Source organism: Hylobates moloch, unplaced genomic scaffold (assembly GCF_009828535.3).
Source record: "Hylobates moloch isolate HMO894 unplaced genomic scaffold, HMol_V3 SCAFFOLD_7, whole genome shotgun sequence".
Lineage (NCBI taxonomy): Eukaryota > Metazoa > Chordata > Mammalia > Primates > Hylobatidae > Hylobates > Hylobates moloch.
This window is the reverse complement of record NW_026652282.1, coordinates 117,243,985-117,263,388: the sequence shown is the minus strand read 5'-3', so window position 1 is coordinate 117,263,388 and position 19,404 is coordinate 117,243,985. Positions and strand designations below refer to the sequence as shown.

At 40.2% G+C, this 19,404-nt stretch overlaps 1 protein-coding gene and 1 pseudogene across 1 annotated transcript in view; one reads left to right on the top strand and one right to left on the bottom strand.

Annotated features, from left to right (window-relative positions):
* LOC116811202 (transmembrane 9 superfamily member 2-like) overlaps nucleotides 1–11,869 on the bottom strand; it is a 47,670-nt gene extending 35,801 nt beyond the window's left edge. Inside the window, 4 exon segments of the mRNA XM_032756274.2 lie at nucleotides 519–668; nucleotides 1,364–1,474; nucleotides 3,636–3,714; nucleotides 11,681–11,869. Coding sequence (XP_032612165.1) covers nucleotides 519–668; nucleotides 1,364–1,474; nucleotides 3,636–3,714; nucleotides 11,681–11,869 — 529 coding nt within the window.
* A 2,057-nt stretch (nucleotides 11,870–13,926) lies between these two features.
* On the top strand, nucleotides 13,927–14,313 carry LOC116811415 (large ribosomal subunit protein eL22-like; annotated as a pseudogene).
* The last annotated feature ends 5,091 nt before the right edge of the window (nucleotides 14,314–19,404 follow it).

Below are 19,404 nucleotides of genomic sequence, written 5' to 3'. Positions count from 1 at the left end.
GAAACATCTAATGAGCCATTTTTTACAGCAGCTTTGTTTACGAAAATCACTACTCTGGCTATCAAAAACTGACAAGCTCCATTTTTAGTTTATAAATGAAAGCACCAGGGTTCATCAGCCATTGTGAGCCCACTACAGATGCCATTCCATTTATACACTTAAAGACCAGCACTTAGGCTTGCTGTAGCATTTCAAAATGTTAGCTTTTAAATTATGAACTCCCTTAGCCCACTTAAAATATGATTCTACTCACGTACTGATTTTAAGAATGCATTATTTTGCAAAGCAAGGAATATACATATTGGAGTTTACAGTAAACTATTCAGAACTAAAGAAGCTATGGAAGGTGCTTGATATAGGAAGATACTTAGACTAATATCCTTAATTTGAGAAGACAGAAATGCAAATACTATAAAACACAGATTTCCATTAACTTTAGGGTATAATTTTCCAAGTCCCTTTGTACAAAGGAATCAAAGTTTAACATATGCCAGCAGCTTACTATGAATGTTTAAGACATATCTGAGTGTACTCATTTAAAGTAATAAAGGTAACAAACAAAATTTGTGTTCCTTGACCCAGGAAGGCTGACAGCAACATTGCGTTCTTTGGGGGCCTGAAAACAACTGCATGAATCATCTTCCAGCCAAACTCCTGCTGGGCATCCTCTCACACATAAGAAAGTCTCTAACAAACATACAAGTTACTATGACAGAAAGTTACAAGAGCTCTGAAAGTTAGTTGAAACAGAATTTTCCTTTAAAGGCAGACTAACTGGAAACCAATGGCTCATTATGAATTTAGCAGGTGTCTGGAAGGTACATGATCCTGCCACACAAATGAATCACTCCCTTACTCAAAGTTTTGCATCCGAGGGAGTGTGTTAATTACATAAAACACACAACTGATTTACTTTTCATGAAGAAAGCAAAATGATTTAACCTACATAAGGAACTTGACCAATGTTACAGCAATTAAAAATTGACCAATACACAAGTGGTCACAAGAGTCAAAACAGTATAAACAGTATAACCTAAATTATAGTATTTTGCAATGTTTCATATTGTTATCTCATACTTCTAATCAATGAAAATCTTTAATAATGACATTTTGAGTTCAGAAACACATAAAAAAGGATATAACCAAAAAGTTGATAACAAACAACTCTTAAGAAACCTCCCTGTTCTTTTAAAAAAATTTACACAACTCTGTACTTTCTGATTTGGTATAACATACAAAATCACTAGGCATAAAAAATGTGTTGTATTCAAGGTGCAATACTTTCAGTAGAAATATAACATTGATGACAACTGGGCAGAATAGGCACTTAAGTATTTGCTGAATCAAACATATGCATTTTTACTTATGGGAGAATTCATCTTATTATATCTGATAATATCTTTATGGAGAATCCTTAATATGATGATAGCCACCGTTCCAGATAAGAAAATAATAACAAAGGAATTCACAATACCAGAAAATTTAAGAAAGAAAAAAGAGAAGTTAAATCTCAAAACTTCCTGATTGAGCACTGAAAAAAAAATGCATGTACATATAAAAGAAAGACACTCAAATTATCATTATGTAAATCAGTTTTCTAACGTTAAATTTAGATCAATGACTGAATGCATCAATATATTAAGTGAACTTAAAGTTATGTTACAAAAGAGTATTACAAATAAAGTAATAGAAGCAACACTATTCTTAAGGTTATTTTTAGAAAACTTTAAGAGTACCTTCTCAAAGAGAAATAAGAAGTAAATAAGATCTGTAACACAAACTTAGTTTGGGAGCATGGAACCGACAACCTAAGTTCAGGAGACACAGGTTGAACTACTGGCTGACTGGCTTCTTAGCCAATGGATCAAGGCCATAGTCTTTATTACTCTATGAGCTTCAGGGCAAAGATCCCAAGAACCACTTATCTACCAGCTCTTCCTGTTTCTAAAACTAAAACTTAAAAACTATCCCCAAAGCAAAGCCAATGCCTTCTGCCATCCCATCTCCCCAGCCAAACCCATACACACCCAAAAAAGTTTCACCAGAATCTATGAAAAGTCCAGCACTGTTTTAGTGAGATGCCAATAAGGCTACTGACATCTAAACGTCTGTTAAATGTTGTAAATAAATTAAGTCAAGACAGAAACTAAAATATAGTACATTTGTTGTTACATTACTACTACTAGAAATTAGCCCTCATAATCTATCTAGAGGTCCTTCACTTTCACAACCCCTTTGGAGAAACCATTTAAATAAACTGTATCTGAGGAGACTTCTGGGGGGTGACAAAATGGGATTGGAACTGTTGCCCAAACAGAAGCCTCTCAGGAAAAGCTACCATAGGAAGAAGCAAGAGGACAAGGAGGAGGAGGAGAAGGAAGAATAACAGGAACAAAGAAAGGAGAGGAAGGGTATTTTCATTTTAAAGTCAATGGGAGTATAAGAAGAATCATCACTCCAGAAGACCATACTCCTAGTATCACACCATTCCTTACTTTCACTTTTTTAATTTTTAATTTTTATTTTAGAGACAGGGTCTCTCCATGTTGCCCAGGCTGGTCTTGAACTACCACCCTTAAGTGATCCTCCCACTTCAGCCTCCCAAAGCCCTGGGATTACAGGTGCGAGCCACCATACTGGGCCCTTACTTTCATTTTTACTTTTGTAATCTCCTTCGACCCATGATTGCTTTATTACAGGATATAAAGACAACAAGGAATAAAATACAATATAGACAAATTCATTTCTTTTTGACCAGCTTCTCTGTTCAGTCTCCTAAGTTACTAACTTCACATCCTACTCCCACTCTCAGCACTTTATCACGGCCCTAGTCATTAGTTATGTTCTCAGTTGGTTCATCCCTCAATGAGTCCATCCCATGTGAAACTACTTTCCATAGCCACAGGCTTCTAACTCTGTGGTTTCATCCTGTTGAAGATTCCTGAGGAATCAAGTCCTTTCACTCCGGGTCCACTAGCATGTCCTCTGCCTTATTCACTGTTGAGCTCAGAGCCTACCATAGCATCACGATAGGGACTAAAAAGAGTAAATGGTCCTTCACTGGCAGACATTATCTCCATATGATCCTCTCCTCTATATGACCTGCCTTGATGACACAGCCACTTGAAGTTGTGGGTTTGTCGTATGAAATCCTTTCACCCTTTTCTCATCCCTTCCCAGATTTTTATGACATCCCTACCTTCCTCTACCCCAGCTGGTTACTACAGCTGGTTACTATTTTTCCTAACTCTCTACTGTGCCTGAACTTTTTGAACCCACAAACAAAAGCTTCCATTCCATTTTATTTTTCATCTCTTGCACAGTGTCAACTTCCACAGTCATATCTCGCTGACTCCCCACCCCAATATTCATTCCATGCAGACGTAGTATCTCCATGACATTTCGGATTGCTCTTTCCCTTCCGCATAAACATTAACATATTTAAAACACAGTTATCTTTTTTTTCATTGTGTATGTGGGGAGTGGAAGGGAGAAGAGGAGAGAGAAAACTACAGTCACAGAGAAGGAAAAAGATGTAACCAAGATCATCTGTGATAACAAAATGTTAATTTAAATATATATATTTACATTTCTACCTCAAAACTACTTACTTTTTACTTCATGAAGTGCTTACCTAAACCACTGAATATTAGTATGAGGCACAGACTCCAAAATCTAACCTCACCTAGAAGCCCACTTGACAGTTTTGTTTTCCTAAAACAGGAATATAAAATCGTATGACCAAATGTTAGTTGAGTGTTTGCTGGTTATAATCCTGAAACCAATGGAAAAACGATTCTGCATGTACTTTCTCCATTTCTTTACTTTTAACTTCATGGAATTATATGATCTACTTTGACATTTTTTAATTTTCTTTTTTGTGTTTTGTTTTTGTTTTTGTTTTGAGATGGAGTCTCACTCTGTCACCCAGGCAGGAGTGCAGTGATACGATCTCAGCTCACTGCAGCCTCCACCTCCCAGGTTCAAGCGATTCTCCTGCTTCAGCCTTCTGAGTAGCTGGGATTACAGACATGAGCCACACCCGGCTAATTTTTGTATTTTTAGTAGAAATGGAGTCTCGCCATGTTGGCCAGGTTGGTCTCGAACTCCTGACCTCAGGTGATCCACCCGCCTTGGCCTCCCTTGGCCTCCCTAAGTGCTGGGATTACAGGTGTGAGCCACCGCACCCGGCCTTCTTATTTTCATTTCCTAATATTCTACCTCATTTAAAAGAGACTAGGAGGAAATAATTTTAGCTTGCTGCTATTCACCAATAATAGCATCTCTTTGCTACTACTTTTCTGTAACCCTAAATTCACCCCATACTTCATTTCATTTTGTCCCTTTTGTCCTGATCATATTTCCATCTGCAAAGGTACACAAAAGTATATATAATGAAAGTCACTGTGGCTTTGCCTGTAAATTTAAAAACCTAGAAACAACCAAATATGCCCATCACAATGAGAATAAACTATGGTAATCCATGCAAATAATATGCAACCATTAAAAAGAATGATGTGCATCTATAAGTGACAGTATCTCTATGAAATAGCATTAAGTGAAAAAGAAAGGTGAAAAGTATGTGTGGCAAGATTCCACTTTTTCCCAAGAATATGATATACATATCTTGTAGGTACAAACATTTTTCTGGAAGGATAAATAAGAAAAAATCATGCTTATACTGTTAGATGGAGAGAGTAGGAATTGGAGAGTAAAGGAAGGGAGAGATTTACTTATACCTTTTCTATCTGGTTTGAAGTCTTCACCACATACAAATATACAAATGTTACTGATATTGCTTAAATTCAACTAAAAAACAACTTGCTTCACTGCAACCCACCAACTCCACCCTCTGCAAATAGGTTTGTTATTAGGGTATTTTGTTTGATTACAAAACCTTGTTCAACTACTTAACCCATCATTTGTTTTTTGTTGTTTTTTGGTTTTGGGTTTTTTGTTTTTTTGTTTTTGTTTTTGAGAGAGTCTTGCTCTGTCGCCCAGGCTGGAGTGCAGTGGCGTGATCACAGCTCACTGCAGCCTCGACTTCCCTAGCTCAAGTGATCCTCCCACCTCAGCCTCTCAAGTAGCTGGGACCACAGGTGTGCGCCACAATGCCCAGCTAATTTTTTAGTTTTTCGCAGAGATGAGATCTCACTATGTTGCCATGGCTGGTCTTAAATTCCTGGGCGCAAGCAATTTGTCTACCTCAGCCTCCCAAAGTGCTGGGATTACAGGCTCAAGTTATCACGCCCTACCCATTTCCTATATTTTACGTTTTTTGTATGTGAAGTATTTTGGTGGTGAGTGCCTATTGTCCTAGACACCCAGGAAGCTGAGGTGGGAGGATCATCTGAGCCAGGGAGTTTGTGGCTGCAGTGAGCTGTGACTGTGCCACTGAACTCCAGCCTCGGCAACAGAGTGAGACCCTGTTTCAAGAAAAAAAAAAGATTTTCTTTTATGTTGTAGTTTTCAGTACTGAATAAAACATAAGAAAACACAATTATGAATGAAGTTGTTTCTGCTGATGTGTGATCAAATTCAACTTGTCAAGAGCTTTAAGATATTGCCAATATATTATGATCTTAAATGATAATCCCTGGCCAGACACAGTGGCTCATGCCTGTAATCCCAGCACTTTGGGAGGCAGAGGCGGGCAGATCACCTGAGGTCAGGAGTTCAAGACCAGCCTGACCAACATGGAGAAACCCTGTCTCTACTAAAAATACAAAATTAGCCAGGTGTGGTGGCACATGCCTGTAATCCCAGCTACTCAGGAGGCTCAGGCAGGAGAATAGCTTGAACCCAGGAGGCTGAGGTTGCAGTGAGATGAGATGGCGCCATTGCACTCCAGCTTGGGCAACAAGAGTGAAACTCCGTCTCAGAAAAAAAAAAAAAATTATAACCCCCAATAAATACTTAGGCCATTATTGCAGTGTTATTACCCCTCAAGTCCATGGCATGATCTTAGCAAAAGAAAAATACAGGCACAGATTGGCCAAGCTATGCTTGAAATATCTTTGGTTTTTTTTTTTATGAAGTTTGGGGCATATGAAGAAAGTCACTATATGTTGTTTTTTTAAAAAAATAAAAACCCAAATGAAATATTTTAATTAAAATGAGTTTTATATGAAGGAAAAATAAGCCAGGAAAAAAAGATTAAAGAAACAAAAATTTGGAAAAAAATTATTACGTATGTTTTTATCTTTTTATTTTTCTTTTTTGTGACAGCGTCTTTGCTCTGTCACCCAGGCTGGAGTGCAGCAGCTCGACTTCCCCTGGCTCAAGCGGTCCTCCCACCTCAGCCTCCCAAGTAGCTGGGACTACAGCCATGTACCACCACTACTCTTAGATAATTTTTATGTTGCCAGTGCTGGTCTTGAACTCTTGGCTCAAGCCATCCTACCACCTCAGCCTCCCAAAGTGCTGGGATTACAGGTGGGAGCCATCGCACCCAGCCTAAACAAAAAAAAATAAAAACATAAAAAAAGCTTTTTTAAAATGAGCTTTAATCCTACAATAGATTTGAGGTAAATCCTGATGACCACATGACCACTGTTAACACTACCAGTGACGGGACAGGTTAGCATCATGTGCCTCCTCATGTATTCCTACCAAGAATGCAAGAATGTGGTCATGAGGAAACATCCTTAAGACTCAAGATGATAGTCATCATACAGAATGTAATGTCTGTACCCTTTAAAAATTTCAAGGGTATGAAAGACTAACGAACTTAGTCTAGATTGCAGGAGACCAAAACCATAATCCTAGATAGGACTGTGAACCAGAAAGGGAAAGAGTGACACTGTTGACCACCTGGTAAAATCTGCATGGATGGATATGGATTGGACAGTATTGATTCCTGATTCAGAGGGTTGTATGCTGGTAGGAGAGTGACCTCGTTTTGAGGAAGTACCCTCTGGACTGTTTAGGGGTGATTAGACAACCTCTAGCTCTCAAAAGATTCAAAGACTAATGATAATGGACACCCACCCAGAAGACTGAACAATGAAGCAAATGAGGTACAGTGTTAACAGTCGGGATATCCGGCTAAAGGGACTACTGGAATTCTTTGTACTATTCTGGCAATTCTTCTGTAAGTCTGAAACTGTTTCAAAATAAATTATTTTTTTAAAAAAACCTATAAGAAAATCATAATTTATATAACCGATAAATCAAAAGGTAAATACTTCACGAACGAACTTAGCCTTCTATTAAAATATTGTTGCATTTTTCTAGGAAGTCCTTTAAAAAATTATTTTTGCAACAGCAAAATGTAAGTTACTTTGTGAAAATTTGAATTACATGCACCTCTTTACCAGCCTATCCATTGGTTTAACTGAGTTAATTCATATCAAATCATTAAAAAAAAAAAAAAAAAGAGCAGTACTTTCAAACACACACTATGAAGTTTGGATTTTAAGTACAAAGAGAGCCAGGGCAATCTGCACTTGCTATACAGTCATTTTTTGCACCAAACATTGCCATCTACTGGAAATAATGGACCACAACACATATTACTTTTCCCTAGGAAAGTAAAAAATTATTTAAAAATCCTAAGGCATATTTGAGAACAAAATGACAAATGCGAAAAGATAACTAAGTGGTAGAAACTATTTTTAACCCGTTTAAAATTAATGAATTATGCTGCATTCTTTACATTCTAGAGTTTCAAAATCTTTTATAAGACAGCAATTCTCATAATATCATCTGAGGTAAACAGGTCTCTAACGTTGGTAATAATGGAGGCACAAGAAGCAAATGTAGAAACATAAAAGACTTCTTGATCCATGACACAGTACCCTATGATAGGTCTCATTCAATAAAAATTCATGAAGGGGCCGGACGCGGTGGCTCACACCTGTAGTCCTAGCACTTTTGGAGGCCGAGGCGGGTGGATCGCTCGAGTTCAGGAGTTCAAGACCAGCCTGGGAAACATGGCGAAACCCCGTTTCTACAAAAAAATACAAAAATTAGCGGGGCATGGTGGCTCGCACCTGTGCTCCCAGCTACTTGGGGGGCTGAGGTGGGAGGATGGCATGAACCTGGGAGGTCGAAGCTACAGTGAGCCGAGATCGCACCACTGCATTCCAGCCTGGGCGACTGAGTGAGACCCCGTCTAAAAAAATAAAAATGTAAATGTAAATTAAAAAAAAAATTCATGTAGGGACTCAAAAAAGAATCAGGCCGGCCGGCAATTCGATCTTCTAGTCCAGTTGTTCTCAACAAGAGGAGCAGCACCCTCTAGGGGGCACAATGAGAATGTGCGGTGACGCTGCTAGTATTAACAGAGATGTCCTGCAAGGCACAGGGAGACCCACACAATGGAGAACTGAGAACTGTACAATGTCTTACAACTGTTTCAAATGCCCCACTCAACTTTCATGTGGGTGCAAAACTGCTTACGATTACCTGAGCCTAGATTCTAACTCAGCCACACCTTTATTTTATTTTATTTTATTTTGAGACAAGGCCTCTGTCTGTTGCCCAGGCTGGAGTGCAGTGGTGCAATCATTGCTCACTGCAGCCTCGACTTTCCAAGCTCAAATGATCCTCAAACTTCAGCCTCCTCAGTAGCTGGGACCACAGGTGTACCACCACGCCCGGCTTTTTTTTTTTTTTTTTTTTATAGACAAGGTGTCACTCTGTTACCCAGGCTGGTCTTGAACTCCTGGGCTCAAGTAATCCTCCCACCTCAGCCTCCCAAAGTGCTGGGATTATAGGCGTGAGCCACTGCACCCAGCCCTAACTCCCTTTTACAGATAAAGTATTTTTACACGGTTTCAATATTCGCTGATATTTTTTCCCAAGAACACAACTGCCATATCAGTTGAAGGAAAATGGTACGTTTGGCTTGGAATTTTGCCAAAATTAATCATTTCAGAAAATCATGGCATCATTTAGAGTTATGTGGTATTAGAGCCACCAGTGCATACTATTTTTATATGCATGTGTTGCCAGATTTACAATAATTATACCCATGGGTGCAAGCATCTGACAACGACTGAAATATATACCTAAATAACTATGTTATTAAAAGTTACCTCCCTTTTGTTTCTCCTTTACATTGTAGTTAGAATGTTATATTGATGTTTATTGAAACTATGTATATAGACAAGTTTCATCCTTACCTATTAGCATCATTTTAGAATAGTAAAAGGAGAGTTATAAACTACTTGTTAAACGAGGACATCGGCCGAGTGCGGTGGCTTACGCCTGTAATCCCAGCACTTTGGAGGCTGAGGAGGGTGGATCATGAGGTCAGGAGTTTGAGACCAGCCTGGCCAACATAGTAAACCCCATCTCTACTAAAAATACAAAAAAATTTGCCGGGCGTGGTGGCAGGCACCTGTAATCCCAGCTACTTGGGAGGCTGAAGCAAGAAGAATCACTTGAATCTGGGAGGCAGAGGTTGCAGTGAGCAGAGATCGCGCCACTGCACTCCAATCCAGGTGACAGGTGACAGTGCGAGACTCTATCTCAAAAAAAAAAAAAAAAAGAGGACATCACTGTGATTTGGGTTGAGAATTACCAATCGAGTTCAACTCCCTCTATTTATTATGGTGAAACTGAGATCCAGAGGGGAAATTTTGGAATTCTCAATTCAGTTAATGATCCATGCTTCCTGAAAATCAGAAATGCATTTTCCAATAAAAGCAACGCCATATATATATATACACACACACACACACACATATATACATATACATATATACATACATATATATACGCATATACATATATATATGTTTTGTTTTTTTTTTGAGACAGAGTCTCACTCTGTCACCCGGGCTGGAGTGCAGTAGTGCAATCTTGGCTCACTGCAACCTCCACCTCCTGGGTTCAAGAGATTCTCCACCCTCAGCCTCCCAAGTAGCTGGGATTACAGGACCCCACCAGCATGCTGGGCTAATTTTTGTATTTTTAGGAGAGATGGGGTTTTGCCATGTTGTACAGGTTGGTCTTGAACTCCTGACCTCAGGTGATCGCACTTGGACACAATGCTTTAAATTTAGCTAGGGTCCCAGGCTAGCCAACAAATGGAGCTTATGCAACTCAAATATATAGCTAACATTAATGTGATTACAACGAAACCAAAAAGCCTTTGGTGATATAAAAACAGTACATTTTTGGCCGGAAGCAGTGGCTCATGCCTGTAATCCCAGCACTTTGGGAGGCCCAGGCAGGTGGATCACCTGAGGTCAGGAGTTCAAAACCAGCCTGGTCAACATAGTGAAACCCCACCTGTACTAAAATACAAAATTAGCCGGGTATGGTGGCGCATGCCTGTAATCCCAGCTATTCAGGAGGCTGAGGCAGCAGAATCGCTTGAACCCAGGAGGCAGAGGATGCAGTGAGCCAAGATTGTGCCATTGCACTCCAGCCTGGGCAACAAGAGCAAAACTCTGTCTCAAAAAAAAAAAAAAAAAAAAGACTGTACATTTTTAAAGCAAAGTATTATGAATAGAAACACCTTATTATGGCATTCAATAATTCATAATAGGCATTCAATGTTCATAATTCATAACAGGCATTCAATAAATTCATAATAGACACTCAGTTCATAATAGGCACTCAAGAAACATATAAATTGATAAACAAAAGGTCTTCACTCAAATGTTAATCTTTATGACTCATGCCTCCTGAACAAATGTATTATAAATTCCAAATTTTACACCGGTTTGGGAACCTGTATTATTTTCTGAAAACATTAAAGTGCATTCTCATGACAGTTAATTAAAAAACAAAATAGGGCCGGGCGTGGTCGCTCACACCTGTAATCCCAACACTTTGGGAGGCCAAGGTGGGTGGATCACTTGAGGTCAGGAGTTTGAGACCAGCCTGGGATAGTGAAACCCCGTCTCTATTAAAAATACAAAAATTAACTGGGTGTGGCAGATGGCACCTGTAATCCCAGCTACTCGTGAGGCTGAGGCAGGAGAATTGCTTGAATCCAGGAGACGGAGGTTGCAGTGAGCCAAGATCACGCCACTGCACTCCAGCCTGGGCAACGGAGGGAGACTCCATCTCAAAGAAAAAAAAAAAAAAACAGACCAGGTGCAGTGGTTCACACCTATAATCTCAGCACTTTGGGAGGCCCAGGCAGGTGGATCACTTGAGGTCAGGAGTTCGAGACCATCCTGGCCAACACAGTGAAACTCCGTCTCTACTAAAAATACAAAAATTAGCCAGGTATGGTGGCCCGTGCCTGTAGTCCCAGGTACTTGGGTGGCTAGGGCACAAGAATCACTTGAACCTGGGAGGCGGAGGTTGCAGTGAGCTGAGATTGTGCCACTGCAAAAAGGACACCATCTCAGAAAAAAAAAAAAAAAACTTTTCTTTTTTTTTTTTTTTTTTTGAACGAGTCTCACCTATCATCCCCATCTTGGCTCACTGCAAGCTCTGCCTCCCGGGTTCACGCCATTCTCCTGCCTCAGCCTCTCCGAGTAGCTGGGACTACAGGCGCCCGCCACCACGCCCGGCTAATTTTTTTGTATTTTTAGTAGAGACGGGGTTTCACCGTGGTCTCGATCTCCTGACCTCGTGATCCGCCCGCCTCGGCCTCCCAAAGTGCTGGGATTACAAACGTGAGCCACCGCGCCCGGCCAAAAACTTTTCAAACTAAACATTATTATATTGCCTCTGAACTTTTCTGTGTCTAGGCTTGATCAGGGGCTCAGACCCACAAGCTCAGCTGATGATTATAGGCTCTGGGTCCAAACAGCAGTTTGCAGGTGGCTGCAGCGAGGTGATAAGACAAGTACAGGAGAATGGAGATCGTGATCCAGGTGACTGAGGAGCCACAGCTGTTGCATGGCTCTGACATCTGTAAGTGCTTCATCATGTGCAGAGAGTTTAGCTTCCTGTCCATGTTCCCCAACCCCAACCCTGTGTCAGGATTGCATCTCCCCTCTCCACTGGCCACATGAATGTCTTTGTGTGCCATAGCCAGGCATGGTAGTGCATGCCTGTAATCCCAGCTACTTGGGAGGCTGAGGCACCGGAATCACTTGAACCCATGATGTGGAGGCTGCAGTGAGCCAAGATCACACCACTGCACTCCAGTCTAGGCGACAGAGTGAGACTCCATCTCAAAAAAAATAAAATAAAAAGATGTCTTTGTGCACCAGAAGCACATCTAAGACAGTGTATTTCTCCCAGTCAAGGGCCTAGAATCAAACAGGATCTGGTGAAATTTTCTGTATTGGAAATGAGAAGCAGCAAAACGGGGGAAAAAAACATGTAGAAGCACAGAGGAAAGGGAACAGATGCTACACATGAGGTGGTTTAGATCCGTGCCAATATGGCAGCCAATGGTCCTATGTGGCTCTTCAGCACTTGAAACGTGTCTGGTCCTAAGGGGATGAGCTAAAGTGTAAAATACACACCAGATAAGATATTTCTGTGCCCCAAAAGTGCTATATAAACACTGTACTCTAGTGAATGAATATGTTTCTCACAAGGATATGTGTTAGCAATTCTGAAACTACATGTATGCTAGGGTTGCTAGGGTTGAATAAATAAGTCAATGCATCATAGATGATGAGAGCCAGGTTTCTCACTTTCAGGTAAAGAAATTACAACTAAACCAGGGGAAAAGGCTAGAAGAAATGCTGTGGTGCTGGATGAGGGTCTGAGATACCATATGAACTCATGTTTATTTACTTATTCGCTTTTATATTTTTCCATTAGCAGTTAGCAAGTAGTCTGTAGGGTGATACTATAGGCTGTAAAGGTGTACAGTCTATAGAGTGATACCTTGCCACTGTAAGAATAACCAGTTTCCCCAACACTCATTCACCTACAATTTTAACATTCATTGATCATATTGACCTGAATCAATATTTAATTGGAGGTTGAAAAACTAGTGATTTTCAAATTCTATCATTCCCACTGAAACAATGCAATAAGCGATGACTAGGTACTCAGCTAGTTGACAAAATCCTTCATAGCCCATAATGCAGGTTAAGTTCTTTTATACTTATAGTTACCAAGATATGAAGCTTTGCTTCTCATTTGTACACTGAAAGTTTGAGGTATGTTTCAGGTTCTGTAGGATTTTGTGAGCTACTCTAAGACACAACCAGCATGGGTACCTGGGGTAGCCAAAATGGCATCCACAGTGGGATCTAAATGCTACCCTAACCTAAGAGAGTACTCCAGGCAGGGCACAGTGGCTCACACCTGTAATCCCAACACTTCGGGAAACCGGGGTAGGTGGATCACTTTAGACCAGGAGTTTGAGACCAGCCTAGCCAAAATGGCAAAACCCCATCTCTACTAAAAATACGGGGGAAAAAAAAAGCCAGGCGATCCCAACTACTTGGGAGGCTGAGGTGGGTGGATCACCAGAGGTCAGGAGTTTGAGACCAGCCTGGTCAACACAGTGAAACCCCGTCTCTACTAAAAATACAAAAATTAGCCAGGCATGTTGGATCACGCCTGTAATCCTAGCCAGCTACTTGGGAGGCTGAGGCAGGAGAATCGCTAGAACCCAGGAGGCAGAGGTTGCAACCAGGCAAGATCCCACCACTGTGCTCCAGCGTGGGCAACAGAGCGATACTCTGTCAAAAAGAAGGGAAGGGAAGGAAAGGGGAGGGAAGGGAAGGGAAGGGAAGGGGAGGGGAGGGGAGGGGAGGGGAGGGAACTCCAGAGTCGAATACGTTTGTAAAATGCTGAGTTAGGCTTAGTCAAGACATTTTATTATGAATGCGATTAGGAGACTTTTAAACACTTTACTAATGTGTTTTGTAAAGCTGAGAAAGGAGGCAGTAGAAAGTAGCATTTTCCAAACTTATTTGACTAGACTAGTGTTCTACATAATGCAGTTTGGGAAATGTTGATGTGCACCATTATAATTAAAAAAAAAAAAAGCATTTTTCCGGCCTGCATAGTACACCCACCTCCCTTTCTGCCTCTGCTGCCACCATGGTGCCCATAAAGAAGCTTATGGCAAAGGAGGGTTAAAAAAAAAAAAGCAGGTTCTGAAGTTCACTCTTGATTGCACCCACTCTGTAGAAGATGGAATCATGATGCTGCCAATTTTGTGCAACTTTTGCAGGAAAGGATCAAAGTGAGCAGAAAAGCTGAGAGTCTTGGTGGAGGGGGTATGACCATCAAAATGAGCAGGAGCAAGATTACTGTGACTTCTGAGGTGCTTTTTACCAAAAGATATTTGAAATATCTCACCAAAAAAATATCTGAAGAAGAATCACCTACTTGATTAGTTGCACATAGTTGCTAACAGCAGAGAGTCAGCAATTACATTACTCCGAAATTAACCAGGATGCAGAAGAGGAGGAAGATGAGGATTAAAATTCACTTATCTGGAATATTTTGTATGACTTCTTGAATAAAACTTGGGAATCAAAAACAAAAATAAAGCATTTTTCAACCCAAGACAAGAAAATAAAGAAAGAGCACTATTAGAGATATATGTCATTACTCTCGCTTGCACCCTCCCCCTAACAGCCACGTTTTGGCACTCAGAGAATATCATGGCTTAGCATGTTCTCACTGCATAATTGTCTCTCTGCATGCATGAGCTATTGTTGTATGAGACATTTATAAATCAACTGCTCCCTAGGTCTGGGAGAACCTATATTGGAGAGAAGGAGAAATAGGAAACATTAAATGTGTACTACTTGCTAGGCACTGTGCTAAATATTCTATGTTAGCTCACCTCACCCTGACAGCAATCAAATGGGGTTATAATATTTTATCTCCATTTTACAAATTCGTAAATACAGGCTCAAAGTAATTTAACCAAGTTCATACAGCAGTAAATGGCAGAGCCAAGATTCTAATTCAACTGTGTCTGGTTCTTTCCAGTGTAACACCTCTGGAAGCCAAGGGCCTTCTAGGTACACTAAATAAGTTTCAATGGGAAAAGAAAATTCCCTCTTCTGGAATTGCTTCCAGGATTAGACTTGACTGTTGAGGAACAAGGGGTTGAGACCTAACCTGAAATAAGGGGATTTTCCAAATTTTCCCATTTGGTATGGCTTTTATTTTTATTTTTTGAGACGGAGTCTCGCTCTGTTGCCCAGGCTGGAGTGCAGTGGTACGATCTTGGCTCACTGCAACCTCCACCTCCTGGATTCAAGTGATTCTCCTGCCTCAGCCTCCCAAGTAGCTGGGATTACAAGCATGCGCCACCATGCTCGACTAATTTTTGTATTTTTAGTAGAGACTGGGTTTCGCCATATTGGCCAGGCTGGTCTGGAACTCCTGACCTCAGGTGATCTGCCTGCCTCAGCCTCCCAAAGTGCTGGGATTACAAGCGTCAGCCACCACACCCAGCCTGGTATGGCTTTTTTGATGGCTACAGTTGCTTCCTGACAGACCACTAGCACCATATTATGTAGGTTCTTGATATGAATCTGAACTTCAATTTAGATGTGTTTTCCTGTGGTTTTTAGTATTAAGAATAAAAGTCCTTACATTTAAATGTTTAATAACTGATTGATAACTGACAAAAATATATAAGGACCTCAGCTTTCAATCAACTTATGATAATAGCTTAGACTTGGAATAGTATTCTATTCTCAGTCACTGAAGAAAGGTTTATTAAATGTCTTCAGAGTACATTTCACTTTTTTTTTTTTTTGAGACAGAGTCTCACTCTGTCACCCAGGCTGGAGTACAATGGCATGATCTCAGCTCACTGCAATCTCTGTCTCCCAGGTTCAAGCGATTCTCCTGCCTCAACCTCCCGAGTAGCTGGGACTACAGGCACACGCCACCATGCCTGGCTAATTTTTGTATTTTAAGTAGAGATGGGGTTTCACCATGTTGGTCAGGCTGGTCTCGAACCCCTGACCTCAGGTGATCTGCCCGCCTCTGCCTCCCAAAGTGCTGGGATTACAGGTATGAGCCACAACGCCCGGCCCCTTCAGAGTACATTTCATTCCTTTCCTCAGATTACACTTCTGTATTTCATCCGAACATTAGAAGACTGGACTATATTTATTGGACTAGTAAATTGCCTGTTTTCACCAATTGTACTTTGGGTAAACTACAGGATGTAGGATCAAGTAATCCTGACCTCTAGCTAGATGATTCAAGGCACACACACATTTCTAACATAAATGGTTCTCATTTTCTTTACAGTGACTCTGAGGCAGAAAATATAATAGACCCTTAAGAAAGAAAGCCAGAATGGTATAGTAGAAAAACTATGAGTTTGGGGGCCAGACAGACATGGTTTTGAATATCACTTGCACCACCTGCTAGCTGTGATCCTGAGAAAATTACTTGAGCTTGCTGGGCTTCAGTAGCCTCATTTATAAAATGGAGATAACCACTAAAGGTGATACATAGGGACAAAAGCGAGGTATTCCTAATGTGGAATTGCTTTCAGAATGAGATTAGGAAGAATCGTTTTATAATGGCTGTCAGGCTATCTACAGAAATGACACAAACCAAGCACAATTTGTAAATGTTCGAGATTTGAGACCTAGCCCCAAATACAGTGATTAGGGTTTGGTCTCAGGAAAGAATATCTGAAGCTATAAAAAATAAGCCTTAGATGAAACTAAGTATAACAAAACCTGAATCAAAAATATGATATACAGCTGGGCACAGCAGCTCACGCCTGTAATCCCAGCATTTTGGGAGGCCAAGGCGGGCGGATCCCCCGAAGTCAGGAGTTTGAGACCAGCCTGGCCAGCATGGTGAAACCCCATCTCTACTAAAAAAAAAAAATGCAAAAATTAGCCGGGCGTGGTGGCAGGTGCCTGTAATCCCAGCTACTTGGGAAGCTGAGGCAGGATAATCATTTGAACCTGAAAGGCAGAGGTTGCACTGAGCCGAGATCATGCCATTGCACTCTAGCCTGGGCAACAGAGCGAGAGTCCGTCTCAAAAAAAAAAAAAAATATATATATATATATATACACACACACACACACATATATATACACATACACATATGTATACATACATATATATATGATACACAGTCTAAAAAAGACTAAAAATAGAAATACGTAGATCTACATAGTCATAAAAGGTATTCCCTATTAAAAGAATAGCCTGAAATCAGTCCTTTGGTGAAGCACCACTAATACAGTTCGGAGCTAAGAGTCTCTGACCCATGAACACAAACATCTGGTCCAGGGGCAAGTAAAGCACTAGAGTGTCATGAATATCATCTTTTAATATGTCACTTCTGGCCGGGCGCAGTGGCTCACGCCTGTAATTCCAGCAGTTTGGGAGGCCGAGGGGGGCGGATCACCTGAGGTCAGGAGTTCAAGACTAGCCTGGCCAACTTGGTGAAACCATGTCTCTACTAAAAATACAAAAATTAGCCGGGTGTGGTGGTGCATGCCTGTACTCCCAGCTACTTGGGAGGCTGAGGCAGGATCACCTGAACGGAGGCAGAGGTTGCAGTGAGCCGAGATCTCACCACTGCACTCCAGCCTGGGTGACAGAGCAAGACTTCGTCTCAAAAATAAAAAATTAAAATAAAATACCAAGCAAAAATAAATAAAATAAGAGACAACTGGTTAACGGAAAACCCTTTGTGAAACACAGCCATCACAGAATATTCACTAGAATGTTTATAGTATATCTATCTATATCTAATGTTTATAGTGTATCTATCGATATCTTTTTTTAACCAAAAATACACACCATCTTTGTAAAAAGAAAAACTATTTGTGAAATAAAAAAGTCTAGACATACAAACAATGATGAATGACACGTATTGGGAACCTACTCTGTGTCAGGCACCATGCTAAGGGCTTTACATATTCTGAAAATGAGAAGTAAATGACATGAGAAGAAACCGAGACTCAGACATCATGTGACTTACTTAAGCTCAAGCAGCTAGTAAGTGGCAAAGCTGCAATTTGAATCACAGGTCAGTCTGCCATTGTCTGTGTTATTTTCTCTACACTATACTGTGTCTCTTCCATGTGATATTCTTCCTTTAAGGTCCCACTTGAGCAGCCAGCCAGTCTGCCAACCCCAGAAGATGCCCCTCTGGCTCCCCATGTACCTCTTTCAAACCTCAAACCTTTAATATGAAGTAAGAGAAAGTAAAGTAGCTGGCACAGTATCTGAAATGTAGTAGATTTAATACAGTAATTCCTGTAATGACTGTCCATTAAATTGTTGGAACAGAAAGAATTTACCTGCTTTCTTGGGTTCTTAGCTGTGTTATACAACTTTAAATCAAGGAAAATTTATTGTTTAATATTATGTACATGATATTTATATACTTGCTTTGGAAAAAAATTAAGATGATGGCACTAAGTACTTACTTCAATCTCACAGAATAAGTGTAAGTCATGTTCAACTTATCTGTATATTCTCCAGGAATTTCCACAGGGGGTCCATTACAAGTGACATGCTTTCATCTGAATGCGTATAGGTAATAAACGAAAGAAGAGAAGGGAAGAGAATTTTTACATGAAACTGACATTGTAAAACTTCCAATTCATGGCTACTCAGGCATGTAATAGGCCAAAAAAATAGGCTTTCCATTATATTCTACATTTAAAACTCTTTATGATTTAAAATTCTTTTGTATCCAAATCTCCTCAACACTCAAATGAGACTCAATATACTATCCCAAATTCAAAACTTAGGAACTTTCCCTGTGCCTAAAGGTAGAAAGAGGAAAAAAAAAAAACCTTCTGTCAGCAAATGGCTTTGTTTTTCGTATTTCATATCATTCTTTTTCAATATACTAAGTAACCCATCCTGTAATCTTAATTGCATGTCTAGAGAATTAGATGAAGCAAAAATCATATTTATAAGCACCCAAAGATTTGAGGGCCTACTGTGCATAAAGCAGCATGCTTAGAAATGAAAGATACTGAAAATATAATCTACATGACCTTTTCGCCTGAAAAAAAGTATTAAAAATAGAAGATGGAAACAAACTAGAGAAGTTTGAAATCAGAGAGGAGTGATGCAGCTAGCAAATGCCTGGTCAGGGATGTGGAGACTCTTACTATTCAAAATGTAAAGAAGAATAAAGGAAAAATAGGAGAAAAATCGCAAGGAGAAACAGTGATGCTTCCCTTTTGATTTACTTACTCAGCATACAATTTATCCCTTGGCTTCTGTGTAATAAATAATAGGTAATCTTTATGGAATTGTCTATACATGTGTATGCATAATAAAACCATTCACTCACAGTTGGGAAAATTACTGATGTGCATCTCTTTCTATTCATTTTTGTAACCCTAGTGCCTGGTACATAACATGCCCTTATAAGTGTTTCTAGAATGAATAAATTCTATTTAAAGCTGTAAAACATTTTTTATTTTTTTTTTTATTTTATTTTAAGACAGAGTCTCTTATTTTGAGATGGAGTCTCACTCTTTCGCCCAGGCTGGAGTGCAGTGGCGTGATCTCGGCTCACTGCAACCTCCACCTCCCAGTTTCAAGTAAT